General features: G+C 42.6%; 1 protein-coding gene across 2 annotated transcripts in view; it reads left to right on the forward strand.

Annotated features, from left to right (window-relative positions):
* The window catches only part of nek11 (NIMA-related kinase 11), a 110561-nt gene extending 91002 nt beyond the window's left edge, over positions 1-19559 (forward strand). For both annotated transcript variants that reach the window (XM_046043798.1, XM_046043799.1), the window contains 2 exons: positions 7035-7128; positions 19244-19559. In XM_046043798.1, the coding sequence (XP_045899754.1) occupies positions 7035-7128; positions 19244-19472 (323 nt within the window). In that variant the 3' untranslated portion in view covers positions 19473-19559. The remainder of the gene's footprint in view (positions 1-7034; positions 7129-19243) is intronic.

Consider the following 19559-nt stretch of genomic DNA (forward strand, 5'->3'; position numbering starts at 1 on the left):
CTGACCAGAAAACATGCAGCTGATTTACTCTAACGGAAATGTGTCATTTAGATGCAAATCACACAAAGACATTTGAAATGTTTTGACATCAGAATAGAAATTAAACATTTAAAGATAAAACAATTAAAATAAAAATTTTCTGCATCATATTTTTTTTAATTGTGAGATTGAATGTCTATTTGTATTTATTCATGAATGCGCTCTTGTATGTTCTGCATGTGGCCTACACATGTCTACATGTATCTACACGTGTTGTAGTGTTCACACATGCTTCTGGTCGTCATGGTCAAAACCAAATTTAATCGATAGGCTCTGTCTGATAACTCTTGTTGTCCTGATGGCCAGCTCGCTGTTTGAGTCGAGCCGTGGTGGACTTATTGTTCCCTTAAGGAATCAAAGTGACCGCAGCGATAAGCAGCCACATAAATCCTCAGATATTTTGTTTCTAGTGAGTGGACAACAGACCGGCGGCAGCTCAGAGGCCGTTTCCTGATTCACGGTTCGATCGTTGTCTGTTAAACAGCAGCTCAGAGTCATTTTGTGCTGCTTTGGTGTTCCTGTCCAAAGCCTGAAGACAAACAGCAGCTGGTTTGTTTTTACTCATATTCAGCCTGAAAGGTACTTCATTTGTCACATACGAGATTCATCCTCTGCATTTAACCCGACCCTGAAGGGAGCAGTGGGCAAAATATTTTCTGTAAAGCACATTGAATTGCACATGAAATGAGCTCTATAAATAAAGTCGCCTTGCTGAAAGAAGGTGAAATGGCAGTTAAAGTGCTAAAAGTCTTGGTTTAAACGTCGGTACTGAATCAGGTTCAGCTGAAGTGTACATAATCAGTGAAAGCAGATGATCCCTTAGTTAAAGAGTGAGAGATGAACAGTCTTCGTTGATCTCTCTGTAGGCGCTTTCACACGCTCAGTTTTCCGGGATTACAATGTTAATCGAGAGGCTTCAAACTGCAAACCTCCACTGAGGCCGGTCAGGACAGGAAATAACCATAAATAAACTTTTGTTAACGTGATGCATTCTGGGTTGTTTTGCTCCTCTACACATCGCAACAGCGGCAGGTGACTGGTTAGCATGATCCAGAACATTAAAACAAGTCTGAATGGATGAGTCTTGGTATGTTTGCCGTCAATATTGTAGCTCTAAATCACACAAGTTACAGAATGTTACACGTGTGTAAGTTAGGTGGTTTGTCGTTCTACATGGGTAACGTTAGCTACTCATAGACTGCACGAAGAAACTGTGGTGTTCAGCTTTATTAAACGTTGTCTTTGTGAAGCATTTAGTGAGGGCATAGGGCTGATAATAATGTTGACTATGATGCTCAGGTTAGAGGTACAAATATTGATAGTGGTAGATATTTTGATAGAACATGCCAAGACCCATCCATTCAGACCTATTGTAATGTTTTGCATATGCAAATCAGTCTAACTGTGTAATCTATGTGTCTACAGTGCATAAAGTATTATTACAGTAGGATACTAACTTGTGTCTCCTTCATTTTTAGTGGATATCTACAAAATATCTAAAATAAAAATCGATACAGGTAAACATGTTGTATTACGTGTGTTCATTTTTACAGATTTTACAGTTTGATAGTCCAGCAGGGTTCTAGTTACAGTCCATAAGGAGGGTCTCAGCTCTTGCAGTAAACTACTCCTTAAAAAAAAGTAATATTAGGTCCAATCCCAACGTCCCCCCTCGCAGACTCTCAGACTTTGAGTCCCTCAGAGTCTGTGAGGGTTCAGGGCGAGCGATGAGGGGCTGCAATCAAATGATTTTAAATACGTCTCGTAAAAGAGAAAAATTCAAAATCTATATGTATATGTAAAATCTATATGCAGCGTTTAATTATTCAAATTACAGGCTAATTATGGGAAACACTGCTTTCACCCCCAAACAAAGCAGTCTCTCCGGACTTTTTAACTAATATCATCCATAACAGCAGCAAGGAGTGTGGTTATTAGAAAGCATATAGCCTGGGCCTAACGTTTCCTAACGCCACCGGCTTAAATAAAAAAATAAAGCTTATAAATAGGCTGCATGTGCAGAGAAACACTTCGAGATTTATAAGAGTGGTTACAAAACGTTACGCCGCTCTCCAGACGAGTCCAAGCATCAGTGACAGTAGCTGTCGTAAGTTTCACGTCGCTGTGCCGCTTCAGCAGATGCTCCAATAAATCAGATTTAGAAATGTTCGTGGTTGAAATCCTTTAGCTGGTCGCACAGAGTTTACAGTAAACAATGTTCTTTGTAGAATAGGCTCAAATCAGTATGCTATAAATAGGAATTTGCCTGTAGTTTCCCGTTACAGTGTTGACTAAATAATTTAATATAAATCAACGTCAAAATCCCTCCCCCTTTAAATGTCTACATGATTACACTTTATAATTTTAATGCGTTTCCTGTCAAATCACACGCCTTTATTTTGTATTTTTTGCGTATACTTCCTGACAGCGGAGGTCTGCAGTTGGACCTTCTTGCGTCAATCTGCCGGCTCGCTGCACTGTATGAAGGGTACCGAGCCGGAAAGGGGGATCTGATTTGATCCGCCTCTGATCCAGGGATGTTGGCGGTAACGGAGCCGGAACGATGTCTGTGTGAAAGGCCACAGCCGGCGTGCCGGAACAGGAGTGACGCTGTTGTGTTACAACAGGTCTGCTGGTCTCCAGCCCGGCGTTAACGTTTACTGGAACTGTCTCTGCGTTGACTTGTTAATTTGTCATTTTTGTGCTTCTTCTACCTTCTTCACAGCTCCGTCGCCTGCAGGCTGCATATCTACAGGGAGCCTTTCAGAATAAGAGCATTTTGCCTGCCCGATTTTGCTGACATGTTTAGATTTTGTTAATTTGGTAATCAGTGTTTGTGCTTCCACTATTAGTAAGTAGGCTACGCAGTGAAATGGTTTCTTTTGTCCGTTTTAACAGCGTATTTTTTTGTTTTACGATCGGGAATCTGCACAGGGTATTTTATTTTTAAAATTGACCATATGAGCTCAGGTACCTGCAGCGTAGGGGGACTCAGTGGGGGTAACCCGGTAAGCCGGAACGCTTTCTCATCCCTTTCACCTGGTGTTCCCTGCTCCTCTCCCCATCTGCAGCTCATTCCCTCATTAGTTCCTCAGCATATATATACACGAGCCTACCTACACTGGTGCGTTGTCTTTTGCATACTTTCCCCTTGTATAACTCTAACCGTGGCTTGATTTCCTGGGTTCTGACCTGTGCCAGTAAAGTTTGCCCTTTTCTGATTGAGCTCCTGGTTCTGACCCTTTTGGAATAAACCTTGTATACTTGGACCGTTACCCTGATGGTTTGTGGCGTGCTCGTGGGTTCTCGCCAGCTCTGAGTCGGTGAGCGTAACAAGAACTGTCAGTTGATGTGTAAGAACTCAAAGCAGCTTAACTGTCGGTCAAAGAGTAAGACAAGAAAGCTGCTGAAGTGTCAGCTGATGGGTAACCACTGACGGCAGCGGAGTCAGTTCAAGGAACACATTCGAGTTTGTGAACAGTTAGTTTGAAGAGTAAGACAACAAAGTGTCGGTTGACGAGCAACAAATAAAAAGCAGTGGAACCGTCCAAAATGTCCTCGTACCTAAACGACTCAATAGGTCGATTGTCACGTGTCCCAACACGCAAGGGCGTCACTTTGTGTTGGAAAGTGGTGGGAACAAAGTGGCTCAGAGACACTGGGCTCGCGAGACGTCACCATACGCAATAAAATAGGTTCATGAGAACGAGAGGGGAGAGAAGATGTGTTGCAACAAGATATGCTCAATGCTGAGATGAGAGCGGGGCGTCTGGGGGGGACCTCCCCCGGGAAATTTTGATCTTTAAACACTTCATTTCCTGCATTCTGGTGAAGGTTTCTGCACCAACCTATTGTGGAAATATTTATGCAAAATGAATCAATTCAGGTGGCAAAATATATAAATAAAACAGAATCTAAGGGAGAGCAGCTCTCAGTCGTTCTGTGCTGCTTTCAGGTCTGTTTCCCCTGTAATATTATTCCTGCTGAGTCATGATTTAGTCTGTCCTCCTCTTGTCACGTTCACAGGGAGAGAACGGAAAACTTGGTCTAAAAAGAAACTATCAAGTTGTTGTTAAAGTTACTGACCAGTGCTGCGTGTTTTTAGGTCATTTCAGAATCAGTAACTTGTTTGTTTTAGCTTAAGTTACATTTTTTGGACAGAGCACATTTTGTTTGTTCTATATTTTAATTGCATGTTTTCTTAATGCGCAAATAAACTTTTCTAAAAGCATTTTTATTTTGGAAAAAGCTTTTTCAGAACGTTTAACACAATCTTATCTATTGTAGGTCACTACTGATGTTGGGTTTCCACTGTTTATTTGAAATAAAGTAAATAGAGCTCAAACAGAAAATGGACCAATGGGTGCTGTGAAAATCAACAGACAATTTTAACAAAGAGGTCCTCAAAAGGAGGATTACTACTGTAACTACGGGAAAAAACAAAAGGACAAACCAAAAAGCGCTCTAACTAAAGTATGTCGCAAAACCAAAACACAAAGCGCACAGCCCCCCTGAACCTAGTGGAAACTAACATGAAACAACTACTGTGGGTGCAAGAAGGGTATCAGTTTTTAAATCATAGCCTGGCCCACTTCCTTACCTTTACTTGAACAAAAGCTTCTACAGCAGTTATCACGATTAGCACAAGAGAGCACAACAAAATCACAACTGCCCAGTTCACACAGGTAGGCAGCTATTTAAACAGGCAGCCAGACGCCGCACCAATCAGATCACTGGCCAGAACCAGGAAGTAGGCAGGTCTCGCGCCAGCCAATCCTCAGCAAGGGTTCGCACAACACAGATACACAGATAACGGCGGTGGCCGTAACACTGGGTAGACTGTCAGGCAAACAGCGTCTTAATCGCACAGATAACAACTGGAGTAGACAAAGAAACAGCAAAAAAGTTCAGCTAGTTATAAACTCAGAGTTGGCCGGAGCCATTATACCACGGGAGGTAAACTGACGAAGTAGCGAGGAGTGGAAGATGAGCCGGAGTGTTTCACTGCAAGGGTTGATTGCTGGATGAGGCCCAGGTGTGAGACGCTGCAGGCGATGATGAGCCAGGAGCCTGAGCCAGACAGGCCCACAACACACACAGACCAAAGTGACAGAAACAGCAGGGAAGGCAAAACAGGGGAGACATAAGGAAAAGGGAGGTAGTAAAGGCCGAATATAATACAACTGATGCTTGTTCCACAAATACTGTATAAGGCGCTTTGGATAAAAGCGTCTGCCACATGAGTAATTCTAACACTGTTTTCCAAAAGCGTTGGAAAGTACCGGTCCAGGACCTTCAGCGCGTCTCATAAGTGACGGGACATTTGACACTAAAGGCCAAAAAATCAATACGGCAATATATCGTTATACATGTTAACACGATACTCTATCGATATCGATGGGAATCTCCACTGACGTGCTAATGAACATAAACTACACATTTTGCTTCACATGCTGAACATGCTGAGTGACAAACTGTGCAAATACATAAAGTACCTGCTACTTGATCTGCTCCTCTGCTGCTTCAGCGCTCCACACTGACCAGCTACAGCAACCCCAAAGGGTCAATACTCAAACCCAAAATTCAGAGTGGCCTAAAACATACAGCTACCACTAGGTGAAGAAAGGGCAGCCCAATGCTGTGTCACTGAACAGTTATTAATATAATGTGAGGTACATATTTGACTTACGTGGTACACAGCAATTTGTGTTTTCAGCCAAAAATTCTGAATCAAATTAGCATTTTTATTTGCCTTTTATAATGAAAAAATGTCACAGTAGTTCTGTAGTTTTAATTTACAGACTGAAATGTGAAATGTTTTCTAACAGTTTGGATTTGCAGCAAATAAATAACTTTTGTATTCTTAAATATCGTGATGTATCATTTTTGTCTAGCGATATCAATAATCACAGAATTGCTTTATCTTGATATTATCGTGAGCCATTTATCACGTGTCGTATCGTGTGGCCCCCTGCGATTCCCGCCCCTATTTGACACGTGGTAAACGTAATGAAACGTTAGTAGTTTGGTTAGGTTTAGGCAACCAAACCATGGGACGTAAGTCATCTACAAAATGTCATTTAACTTAAAACATGTCAACTTTGACTTTCTTCCACACGGGACGTGAACCTCGGTCTCCTGAGTTTACTTGATTCATCCGTCCACCACACCACCTCCTTAAACAGACTTTTCTACTACATCACCTGACTTCTTCTTTCACTAGTCTAACAAAAAACCTAAATATGGGTCATAATAAGCTGCTGCATGATCGACCTGCACAGCCGTTTTTCTGTGAGTCTGTTGAAGGCTAAGATATGGATTAGGCTGAGATGTCGGCTCATTTGTAACTAAAAAACACAGTTCAACTCTCATTTGAAAAGTACGAGAGCAAGAGTCGGGTGTGTGCACTGACCACAGTTTTTTGTTTTACAACACAGTTTAGATTAAACAGTAGGTGTAGGCCTACAGCAGCTGATGGTTCAAAGCAGTTCACGTGTCAAAGTGTGGCCTACAGCAGAATTTAGTTTCTACCTGGAACAGAGTTTAATGAACTGTGTTCTCTGCGAGGTCACAGTTCATACAGCTCAATAGCCTCCTTAAGACTGCGAGCTCGTTAAGATTCAAAGATCCCAACCTGTTGAGACTTAAGTCAGACATCACATCTGAAGAAGACGCCGTCTCTCACAGTGGTTTCTCAGCCGGGTCTCCTGCACAGAGCTCGTGTTGTTATCACCATTTACATAAATCTGTGTGTTTGGATTCTGACAGCAGCAGATATCCTGCATTTATAATCCCATCAGACCACCGCCACACACCGTAATCTGCTTTTATTAATGGAGTCAGAGCTGCTCCACAGAGGGGGGGCGGATCCAGAACTACAAACAGAAACACTGAAAATACAGGGTTTTAAATATCTTAAATGTCAGATTGTGTGTAATATTCTGTCTCCAGGTGTCTCTTAAATCTTTGTTCTGTTGTTTCTCTCTGTAAACCAGGAGACCCAGCGGAGCCTGAGGCCCCTCAGAGCCCTCAGGGACCCCTGATGATCAACAGCAGTCTGCTGGAGACCAGGATCCAGCACCTGAGAGAGTGAGTCTGAGAGGGGCTTTTATTCTGTAAAGATCTAGTCTGATGTGCTTCTGTTGTTGCAGTTCAACTCTTAGAGTGTCAGTGCAGCAGAACCTCCTGCAGTCGGTGTAGTTGGTGGCAAGGCACCCACTCAACCACCTCCTTACTCTGACTCTTCAGTTATTTATACCAGGCCGACTTTAAGCGTTGAACAATGACACTAAAAGGCTTCTCTGAGTGCATTTAACTATGATGCTAAAGCACAACCCTGCAGCTCGCAGAGATGCAACTGAGTCACCAGAACTTTGTCTGTCTGTTCTCTTTGTTTATACTGCTAAATAGTTCTGTTTTGTGGTTTAGTGTTTTAGAGAATAAAAACACTGGTTAACGTCAGACAAACTCATGGTTTCCATTAAATAGTAAAGGGTAAGTTCTGTGTTTTTAAACTTGGGTAGAAATGACCAGTAGATACAAAGAGTTTTGAATCTGTGCAGTAGATTCTTCAGCCTGCAGCTGAACCGGCTGTACAGACCGTTCTCATTTCAGGTTGTCTAACGCTTTCAGAAAAAGTCACAAAACATAGTTATTTGACGCCAAAAGGTACACACTGCATCCGGAAGCGTCTTGTGCAGAGTATTGATAGCTAGCGAGCTAGCTACGTTCGTGTTAAAGGTGTTAACAGCCCCCCCGAAGCCCCCTGCCCTTACCACAACCATCAGAAATGTTAGTACCTAAACCCAAGTCACTGACTTCATGTATGTTGACCGGCTAACCCTACCTGCTAGCACATCGGCGGGTTTGCCTCCTTTGTGTTGCTGGGACGTAGAAAATGGTGGTGTTTCATTCGGACGCTGAAGGGTACCTTTAGCGTAAAATACTTTGTCACGCTGTCTGAAAGCGTCAGTTATGATGCATTGAGAAGAGAATGTTTTGGGCTGCAACGTATTCCTTTGGGGCGACTGCACCTGTCAAAGTGGCGTCCAATAAAAAGTGCTGCTTTTGTTTGTTTTTTTACTGTTAATACCAGGTGTCTGAGAACACAATAGGAAAAATCCCTACGAGGGACTCCCGGTGACCCCATAGACAGTATAATTAGACGAAGCCATTCGGCGGGTTTTAATGAAGAGCAGTGAAGCCAATTTTGGTCCCATGAAGTACTACTACATGGCTGCTTCCTGTTGGCACCAGGATCTACTGAGCATAGCTTTAAGACACAGTTTAATAATGTAGAGCTACGGCAGAAACCCACAGTGTTTCCCAGTAATTATAGCGGCCCACCACAGTCCAATTGGTTTTGCCATAGTTTCAAAATGAAAATATTTTTACACTTCTCATAATAACATTTAAGACGCTGATGTAAGCTTCCACGCGCACACACTTTGGCGTCCTACTTGAATCACTTTTCGCTTGAGGACACAACACGGTTTGAGGTCAGTACAGTAAGGGTCCGAACAGCTTTAAGTGTTTGTCACTCATTTGTGGGAACACGATGAGCCTAGCAGCACCTAAATTTGGAGTGCACACGTATTGGAGCCTCTATAGTAAATGAAAGGCATGTTAGAGACTTTATTCTGGCATTTTGGCCGGAAAAAACATTAACAAGGTGGTTGACTTTTTTACCACCATTTATATCCTAATTGTTTACTAGAACCCAAAATTCTTTAGAAGAACAAAAAGTTCTTCATAGATCTAGCCTCTTAATGTTGCTCTCAAAGTGCACCAGACTTATGCATTTGACCTAAAATAATATTTTCTTCTGTGTCGGGAAGGGAGAGGAGTTTGTTGTGTACGTAGAGGAGCAGCTAGCAAGACTTTTTTTCCTAACGTTACTCCAACGCAACAAACTCCTCTCCCTCGTTTCGTCTGGCGTCTCCTGCAACGACTCGCCTCTCAAGAGATTTCAGAGTGAGAACTGTCCTTAAGCAAGACTTCGGTTTGTTTCCTAATCATTGACACAAAAATATGTGACAATAGGGACCAGGTTTAAAAATACAGAAATGACCCGCTCAAGAAGACCTATTAAGCTTTTCCACATTTTATGACTTACCAACATTGTAGATAAGTATTTAAAAGAAATCCCTGTGAGCAAAAACCTCAGATTTCCTACTTCTGAACTGTTTTCAACTGCTGTTTCTACCAACGGCTCCGTAATACGACACCAGAAGCTAGTTCCATATATGGTCATTTGCTCTGCACAGCAACGCTCAGTCTGCCTGTTCTGCCCAGCGACAACAACAGCCTGGTAACATGCTTCAGGTCTGGGCCAATCAGAAGACAGTGGGCTTTGAGAGGGGGGGCCTTAAAGAGACATAAGCATCTACAGCTTGTTTCAGACAGAGGCTGAAATGAAGGCCTGCATGAAGAGACAGTATACGACAGAATATTATTTTTTTGAACTTTGAATCATGCCAAGCTGCCATACAGGAGTCAGAGCACTACAATATAGGATTGGAAAAACAGAATAATAGGTCTCCTTTAAGAAACACATTGTGTCTCGTGCTTCAAGTCACTGCAGACTTTTTTCTGTATGAAACCAGATCTTCCACACAGAGTTGTGAGTCTAAACAGAACCGTGAAAAGTTTAAAAATGCTGAAGTCTCGATGAGCAGATCTTGTAAAACTTATCAGACTTTAATTAACACGGTTCCTCGTTAGGTTGGTAGAAAACGAGATCCGGTCGGCATTACATTTCCTGCTAAACACAATTTCACGCAGTCCACCTGTAATTTCACAATCATAAGAAAGCTGCATTATTGGGGACTGAAATAAAGAATGAAAGAGTGTTTACTTCTAATTACAGAGTAGCTCAACTACTTCTTCCTTATTTCTTTTTTTGTCATTCATTATATACGTATAAAATGCAGATGGAGCGTAAGGAGGGTAGAGCTGCGTTTGCTCGACTGTAAATGATGACGAAGCTGACCTCCCTGACTTTGCTCAGCATCAAGAGTTTTCACTTGGTTTGAGGTATCGGCGCAGACTTAAGCTCCGTCTCTCTCTGTGAAAGTCTAATTTAAAATAATCCAATTATTCCAGACAAAACATCTCGCCCGAAGCTGCAGCATGTTTCCAAGTGGATCGGAGCGTGATATGAACCAGATTCAGTTTGTTTGTGCAGATTAAAATGAAAAAAACAAACACAGAGAGAGAGAGAGAGACAACAATAAAAACCAGATCTTTTAATTATATCTTTGCTCCAAAACACAAGAGAGAAGTTCAAAAACAAACACTGGAGGAAAAAGGAATCTGCCTCAAACGCAGTAAAGTTGGATTCAGTAGAAACCCAATAACAGCCTGTGCCTCCCTCCCAACTTCTACTATAATTAGTTCTCACCTGCTGTAACAGGTGTGGGAAGAATTATCTGATGACTGAAGGCACCACATGTGGATTCATCCGCCCCAACAAATGCACCATTTCAGCCCGTTCTCACTCCCAGGGTGTCAAACACTTACACTTTGTCACGTCCTTCGCCGTCTGATACCAACACACACGGCAGCCTTCAGCTTCATAGTTGAACGCGCTGGGGGGGGCCTTTAGTATCATAGTTCAACACTACAAGTTAGCCTATTATGAACCAAGGTTATTATAGTTGTGGATTTTTCATTAGTTTTTATTTCGTTTTGACTTTTTGTTTTATTTTCAGTTTATTTTTTTACGTGGGTTTGCTAGTTTACTTTTTATTAGTTTTAGTCTTTGACGCTCCAGGATGCCCAGTTCAGTTCAGTCCAGTTTGGTTTTTTCACAAAACATTAAAATACAAGTATAATCAGAAATATTTGTGAAAAGGGGCCCCCTTTTTTTAAGCTATCAGAAGCTTGTACATAGGGGTGAAATACAATAAATAGAGGTGAAATAATTGATGGACAGCTAAGAAATTGGATGATCGTGGAGTTCCCCCTAAGAGCCACAAACAACAGGTCCCTAGCACCCTGAAGGACAGCAGTTAAATCTAAACCTTTATTAATCAAAAACTAGGTATTAAAACAACGTGAAGCACAAAGAGACAGGCTGGCTGAGATACGAATGAGCCCATAAAACACACACTATCTGACATGCAGTAAATATAATGAGCAGCAGACAGTTGACCCAGAGCTCACAGTCAGTGGGCCAGTTCATCTCACATGCAGGACGAGCTCTGAGCCGGACCATCAGAACAAGGAACAGAAAACCACCAAGACTAAACTAAACTAAACACAGAACTCTGGACAGTTGTTGCATTCATATTATTTTGTACACGTTTGAATAAAAGATAATAGAAAACATGTTCAAATCCCACCAACCACCAGCTGATCCCTACCTGGGTCTCCCCGGCTAAGTTAGCCCCCCCCAACAGCGGTCGCCAGCCGCTACGCTGCGGCCAGACCGCTGGATAAAGCAATCGTGGCAGGCCAGCCACACGGCACACAGCGTGCAGCTCTTCATGCGGAGGACAAAAACATAACACACCTGCGGCTCACCAACAGCTGCCTACAGGCTGATCACCGCTGAACTGCTGGTGCAGCCAGACCATCATATGTAGTGTAGGCTTATTAGGTCCAATGAAATGAATAAATAAACAAAAACTAAAGGACAGTTACTTTCATTTTAGTTAGTTTTGCAAACCTACAACACAGTTTTAGTTTTTTTTTTTTTTGTAAAGCCTCGTTTTCATTTCAGTTAACGACAACGTTTTTTTCACATCTAGTTTTCCTTATTTCATTCGTCTTCGTTAATTATAACCTTAGTATGAATAACAAAGTAAGGAGGTAACCAGACTTTCATCATGTGAAACAACGTCAACATTAACGTAGTTATTTATACCCAAACCAAGATCTTTTCTTAAACCTGACCCCAAGCAGTTGATGCCTAAACCCAACCAAACTGAAAGAGGTTCCTGAAGTGTTGCTGGCCTTGTTAAACTGTTTGAACCACTAGTATTGTTTTGAAAGTCTAACCAGACGTTGCATAGTTTTTCTTGATCGCAGAGCCCTTAAGGTGCAGAAACGTCGCTGAACGCTGAAGCTACAGGTGTCAACATTATCAAAATTTTCTGAAAAATAGCAACAAGACCACTCGGTGCGGTGTTTGTCCCTCCTCCCCCTGCACAGTGATTGGACGGCTGGGTAAAAAGTGACAGTGAGCGCCGTGTTTTTCCCCTAAGCTCAGTGTCTCGCGGCGCTCCCACAGCAGTGAACTGACAAAAGGCGCTGGCCTCCTCAGGAAAAACTCTTTGGTGGACACTGCATTATATTGTGTAATGAGTGATCACCTGAATTTGTGTTTCCCTTTTTATAGAAATAAAAACATGAGTTTAATGCTCAGAGACCCCCACTTATATATTTCAGCATTAAATATTTCTTCAAAATTCTGTTAAAATATCTTCTTCTTGCTCTTGTGACCCAGTATCGTGCATCATCACGTCTCCTGAGTTAAGTGTATCGCCACACCCACCACTTTCCTTGCCCAGGGCGGCCCCAGGGGGTCTTGACCATGTCCCCTGGGATGAGAACAGGTCGACTATCTCTTCCTGTCGGACAGAAAACTGCAGCGAGCAGCTGTTTGAGGCCTGACTGCCTGGGCCTTTTTAAATATGAATCTTTAAATCTGTGAGGAGTTTTTAAAGGTTTACGTCTTCAAGAGGAACCACTGAGAGCCACAGACAGGAAGTCAGGAAGTATTAACTGAGAATGTGGCGCTCCCGTCTTCGATTAGGGTCAGTCCGTCACCATGGCAACAACATCAGGCACACACACAGCTGCTCTGTGGGAATTAAAGGCTGTCAGCGCTCACAGAGCTCCTCATAAAACAGGAGGAGGTGTGAAAGAGAATACAGTCAGTGTTTAGTTTCAGCTGCTGTTCCTTCATGTTCCCTCTGGTCTAAAAACATTAGCGTTCTCTCGGGTGCTTCGATGTCCCAGGCAGTAATATTATTACTTTTCCCAGTAACTAGTAGTGTAACAGATTACTATTTAATATTATTACTAATGTTGTTACTAATCCAAGTAACGCTGCGTTACTGAACGCACCATTCCTGGCGTGAACGCACGACTGCGCGGCACCGATCATATGTTGTTGATGTCCGCTGTCAAGTAGTGTTGGGTCGGAGATGAGATCAGGCCAGTTGAAGGCCTGGTCCCTACCCTCACCAACTTATTAAACTCTGTTAATAATACTCTATTAACTTTCTTCTAGAATCAATAACCTCGTAGTCAAAAACTTCACTGGAGTCGGTGCGAAAGAGTTTATTCCAATTAAGGACCGGTAAACCCGAGTAACATCCCTGCAGGTCTCAGGATGGAACTGATCTGGTGGTCAGCGAACATCTGCATATTCACCTTAAACTCCACCCTCCAGGTGGGCGTGACACCCGGTCTCCACCTTTTGTGTTCGCCTGACCACGCCCTTCCCAATGGTGAATTATCTGCTGCCATCTTGTGGCTGTTTACATGGACTGTTTTATAATTTAACCCTCTCTCTACTTTCAGAGTTACCACTTTGTAACTGTTATTTGACATAATTTATCATTATGTTTTAACCTTTTATATTTTTAACTTTACTGGATTTGGAAATTCACCATGTTTCAATTTCAGTCTCACCGTATGCATAATCTGACACCATTAAAACTTAAACACTCACAATTCTATTTTTAAAAGGATTAATAAAGGAATAACATAATTCAACACATCAAACATGAGTATGCAATACACTGTCTCTTACAAAAGCTTGGTTTCTTACAGTTGTCTTCGTACAATGTGCCATGATCTCATTCCTGGCGTACGTGTCTTTCTGCTATTTTGTATACTGTAGACTTTAGCTGCATCACCTGAACGCTAAGCAAACATTACGTCATCTTATCTGGTCTTAAATTCACATTACCTTTTTATCTCCCTTTCAGACGACAGTACCTTTTTATCTCCCTTTCAGACGACAGTACCTGTTGTCTGCTAGCTAGGTTTTGCATGCGTAGCGTAGGTCTATTTGCATGTTCTGCCTTAAATCAGTAGTCAAACCTTACATTAAAAGAATAACATCAGTAGTCAATACCTTTACTCTGTGAGACCACAGTCATTCTGCCAATGACTACAGTAAATGCACTTCTAAGTAACACAGCACTTCTAGGATTAAAATAATAAACAACATAAAATAACAAAGCCATTATTGTGTCACAGACTAAGATGCAACATTGTCGTTCGTTTTAAACTCAAGCTTTCAGCCGCCAACATTTCTACATTTAATTTATTGAAGCTTCTGCAGAAGCAGCAGAAAGACTCTGATGCTTGGACTCGTTCGGAAAGTGTGGCGTTAAGCATTTGGAACATGCTTTGTATAAATATATAAATACTGCTCTTATAAATACATGTGCAGAAAGACAGTAGTTCAAAAGTCGGGATTTACTTGCTTTATTTTTTTTTATTTCAGGCGTTAGGAAATTTTATGTTTAGTAAAAAAAAAAACTGAGCCTACTTCTTGCTGTTTGCTTACTTTTACCTAAAAATAAATAAATGTATCACCCAGTAATGAGTAAAGTAATATTATTACTTTTTAAAAGAGTAATAACTAACTAGTAATATATTACAATTTCTGGGTAACTTGCCCAACACTGGTCCCAGGATATTATAGTTCCTAATCTTGTACGTGGTATTATCTTTTAAGGGTCCGGAGAAAATGCCATGCGAGGCAGAAGAAGTTCTGGGCCCAGCGGCGCCGCCACAAACTTTGGGCCCCATGACAAAAAGCTCAAAAAAATACTAGTGGTCAAAAGCTTTACATAACTCTAATTAAATCTTGCAGCTGTCTTGTTTCTCGTAGTACAATATTAGTACTTGCACAATATTTACTGCTGCTGATTTTTACATGCAAGTCTGCACACAGGATGCAGTTCACTATTTGATGCAAGATTAAAAGCCGCCATAAAAAGTCTAAATGTATTTTTTTAGTAAAATGAACTATGTATAGATGTCATTTAATAACCATAATTAAATCTAAATGAACGTATCAAACTGGAATATATTTAATGTCTGTAAATTACATGCAGGCTGAGGACGGTCTGTGATCCCTCTGGCTGGATGAAGCCTGATGCTACTGATCTGCATGATCCATGATGATGAAAAAAATAGAAGCATACTGTGGATATTTTAGAGACCCCCCCCCCAAAATATTACAAGTCATGTTTTCAGGGGAGCTCATGTCTTATTAAGAGGAGTAAAGCTCCCCCAGGCTTCCATCTAGTTCGCACCCAGGCCGTAGCCTCGGGTATTTTCTTAGATCGCTCGGGTAACCAGCTGCTTCAGATCAGCCCGAAAGCTGTAGCTCGTGGGTAGAGTGGTCGTCCGCTAACCAGAAGGTTGGTGGTTTGATCCCCGGCAAAATGTTGAATGTTTTGTATTCATATTATTTCAAAGATGTGTACGTCTCATTAACGAGATGTGAAAGCATAAAACATTTTAGATGAATATCAACTGTCACAACCTGGCTCAAGGGTGGTCAGGCCGTGGTTGACGTCTGGTTTGCAGAGAAGGCAGAAGAGAAAGTAGTTTGCCCAAGTGGAGCTTTATCTCCCCTGGCCCACAGGTCCAAGGTGCACCCAATCAGCAGTCACCTCAACAGAACAAAGATGGCTAATAGTGGCGAGGTATCGCTCCCACAGAGTGATGCCTCACCGGATCACACAGGGGCCGTCACACAATAATATCTTAGAGGGCTGATTTATCTGTTGGGCTCAGAAAACGAAACCTTGACAACGGAAAGAATAGATCAGAGCTTGTGATCTTTAAAAAGGTCATTACGCTCATTTTCAGGTTCAAAATCTTATTTTATTTTCTAATAAAAAACACCCTATTTTTGTCATACTGCACATTGCTGCAGCTCCTCTTTTCACCCTGTGTTGAAGGCTTCGTTTTATCTACCAAGTGAAGCATCTCACTTCGATTCCATCTTTGTTGGGAGTTGCACATGGCGCAGTACCTAGGTAAGGACTACTAGCCAATCAGAAGCAGAGTAGGGCGGGTCCTGACAAGCCAAGGTAGTGTGATCCATGTTCCAGCTAGAGTCTGATTCCGAAGCACAGGCAGAACAAGCAGAACCAGCTTTTCTTAATCTGTAACTTATAGAAATACAGGCTGATGGTCGACCTGCTGGGCGTTGCTGCCTGACACACCTTCACCGGTGCCTTTTGTGCAGGTGTGCTCCACCTTTTGGGCATAAAACGGGTCATCAGCTGGGGACCACCAGTCGTGGATGTTTCGCTCCTTTAACCCCAGTACATCTCCTGGTGGCGGAGCGATGGCAGGAGTCACTCCCTGGCACCCCCTGCTGATGCCCTAGGTGTTACTTGGCCCCCATCCCCCTATTCTTCCTCCTTAGCCACAGCCAAAAGCTGGCCCTCTCTGCCTCCTCTGCCAGTCCTTTAATGGCTTTGACACCCTGCTCCAGTACATCCCATTTCACGGAGCAGGCGAACCATTGAGGACCCAACGAAGCCCCTGCATCCCACTTCAACGAGACACGTGGTGGCTTTCCAGCCAACCTCTCTGCAGTCTTCTACCAGGTCCGCATACTTGGCGCGCCTCCGCTCGTTAGCAGCCTCCACTCCTCCCTCCCATGGGACAGTAAGCTCCACCAACAAGATGGTCTTGCCGTGGCTCTGACCACATGATTAGGTCTGGCCGGAGCGAAGTTTCTACGATCTCCCTGGGGAATTGGAGCTGCCTCCCCAGGTCGACCCTCGTGTTCCACTCACTGCCAGATAAGAGGACTCTGTTGCTCTCTGGTGAGGGTGGTTGATTTTTTTTCTCCGGCCCTTGCAAACAGGACGGGACTTTTCGTTGGTGCGGAAGCTCTAATATTAGCCTCCTGTCTACATGCCTCTGCTAGCTTCCTCAACACCAGATCGTGTCGCCACGTGTAACACATTTATACTGAGCTCTGTCTCTACATCACAGTAACAACTTTATGTCCTCTGACTGCCTGGAGGGGCTCTAACCTTATTTGCCACACTAGCGGCTAGTTAACGGAAGTAAAGGTTGGACTACACTCAGGTTGTTTTCAGGCAGTTCAGGAGCAGTGTTTTCTGTGGGAAATGGGAGCTCCCTTTCCCTTCAGTTAGCAAACTTGTTACATGCACAAAAAAGTAATATATAACACAAAGGAAGAGCCAAAAAGCAGAATACGACCTCTTTAAACATTAAGGGTCAGATTTACTGAAGGTCTGTGTTAGTAAAAAATGTGTGCAAACGTGATATCAGCAGCAAATTAACCCGTAAGCTGATCTGCTAACGGCGTGCAGCAGAATGACGTCTTTCAAATGTGCAAGATAGCAGCTGTTCATTTATTACTTTCACCTTAGAGTGTGTGTGTGTGTGTGTGTATGTGTGTGTGTGTGTGTAGCATGTGCGCCATTTATTAGGTATTTATTTAGAGAATGTGTCTGTACTTCAAATATTTGCTCAGTGTTTGGGCCCCTACGTAGAAGCTTCAGACAGCTTAAAAATGCGTTATTTCTAATGTTTGTACATGTATTTTAAAGTTTTGTGAAAAAAAATAAACTGAGCTGAGCTTGGCATCCTGCAGCGACAAAGACTAAAACTAAACTAGCAAACCCACGTTAAAAACTAAATAAAACTAAACTGAAAAAGAAAACAAAAAGTCACAACGAAATAAAAATGAAAACTAATGAAAAATCCACAATTATAATAACCTTGCTTGGGAAGTCATTTGTCCTCATCTCCTAACTCTAAAACTTTCCTGATGAGTTTCTGGTCTCAGTCGCTAGTTTCAAGTCTTCTTCAACACAGCATGATGTTCATTTAGTAAATTATGGTCCTATTTAGAGGAACAGAGACCAGGAAGCAGGGGAGGCTTTAGGGCGGGGCTACAAGCTGATTGACAGGTCTCTACCATGGCGACCTGTCAATCAGAATAGAGGCGACTCGTATCCGCTGCTCTGTGTACGTTTAACCAGCGCCGCTGAAAAAGCTCATCAGGAGTCGGCTGCTCAGTTTTCAGTTTGTTTTGTTTTAAGCCTGTTTGTTGCTAGTCAAAATTAGCATCCCAGCTAATATCACAGCTAACGTGAATTATGGCTACACCTTGCTAACCAAGCTAAATAGCTCCACCCTGTTGTCCAAATATGGTTCCTTCCCGTGGCTGGTTGCAAAAAAAAGAAGATGGCGACGACCAAACTGCCAAACTCGAGGCTTCAAAGCGACGGTCCACAAACCAACGGGTGACCAAAAAATTCAGTGTGAGCTGCTGAGTCTGTGTGTTTTCAGTCTATCCTCGTGTGAAAGATGTTATTAGTTTTCTGCTCAGTAATCAGTTTTTTTATCGGTTATTGTCCACAATGCATGATGGTCTGTAAAGAATACGTGGCGATGATCAGGTTACGCTTGTTCTCCTGGCTGCCCTGAAGGGCCACACCAGTGTTTTGTTTCTTACTTGTTTCGACTTTTAGCCAGAGAAAGTGAGAATCAGAGCTTGGAGACAGACAAAGACATAAAAACAACGTTCTGGTCCTAAACCTGCCCTGAAGTTCAAACAGCAGATTTAAAATGTCTCCACACGCCTCAAAATCCATCCAGGTGGAATTTATCTTTCGCTAAATTCAGGTGATTATTTTGCTAATTAGTGTTGTTTTTCTGGGGGAGTTTGAAATACAGTGAAGCAGAAAACAAAATATAAACATGTTATTGGTTCATTCTTTCAGATATAAGATGGATGTTCTCCACCATTTACATACAAAGTGAACTGGACGATGTGAACGGTGCAAAATTCACGGGAGTGAAAAGTCTGCGTGTCCTGGGGCTCTGCAAAGCGTCATGTGGGGAGAACCGTGCAGACCGGACAGACAGTTTGGTGACAGGGATCTCTGGAGGAGACCAAACAGCATTCAAAAAAACGAGCATTTTAAAAGTTGTTTGCTTGAAATCAGACATTTAACAAATTGGCATAGTGATGAAGTTATTTCGTCGTCATTTTGTGCTGTTTAATGCAATTAAATCACAGAAAAAAGTTTATTTTAGGGCTGCGAGGCGAACATTCACTTTGCATTGTATGTGAACACACCTTTAGAGGACAGCAGAACAGGTCGGGGCGAGACATTCTGTTTTAATGAGTTTGTAGACTTTTGTTAATTCTTTGAACGTGTCCTCTCTGCAGGTCTATCTGCAGCCGACTGGGCTCAGACATCTTCCAGAAGCTGTACGAGGACCTGAAGGAGGCCAGGCGGCGGCGGCAGCGGCAGGATGACGACGAAAGCGTCACCGAGGCTCTGAAACACCTGCAGGACCAACCTGACGATGGTTTCCAGGTGGATCAGCTGCTGTTCTACGAAGAGGAGCTGCAGAGAGCGAGACAACAGCAGCAGGAGGAGAGACCGCCCGTCTGACAGGAACAATCTGAGGAGGAAACAGATTTGTTTGTAAACTGTGAACAGTAATATCAATTAAAAACACAATAAATACTAATGATACTT

This window comes from Micropterus dolomieu, linkage group LG03 (genome assembly GCF_021292245.1).
Source record: "Micropterus dolomieu isolate WLL.071019.BEF.003 ecotype Adirondacks linkage group LG03, ASM2129224v1, whole genome shotgun sequence".
Taxonomy (NCBI): domain Eukaryota; kingdom Metazoa; phylum Chordata; class Actinopteri; order Centrarchiformes; family Centrarchidae; genus Micropterus; species Micropterus dolomieu.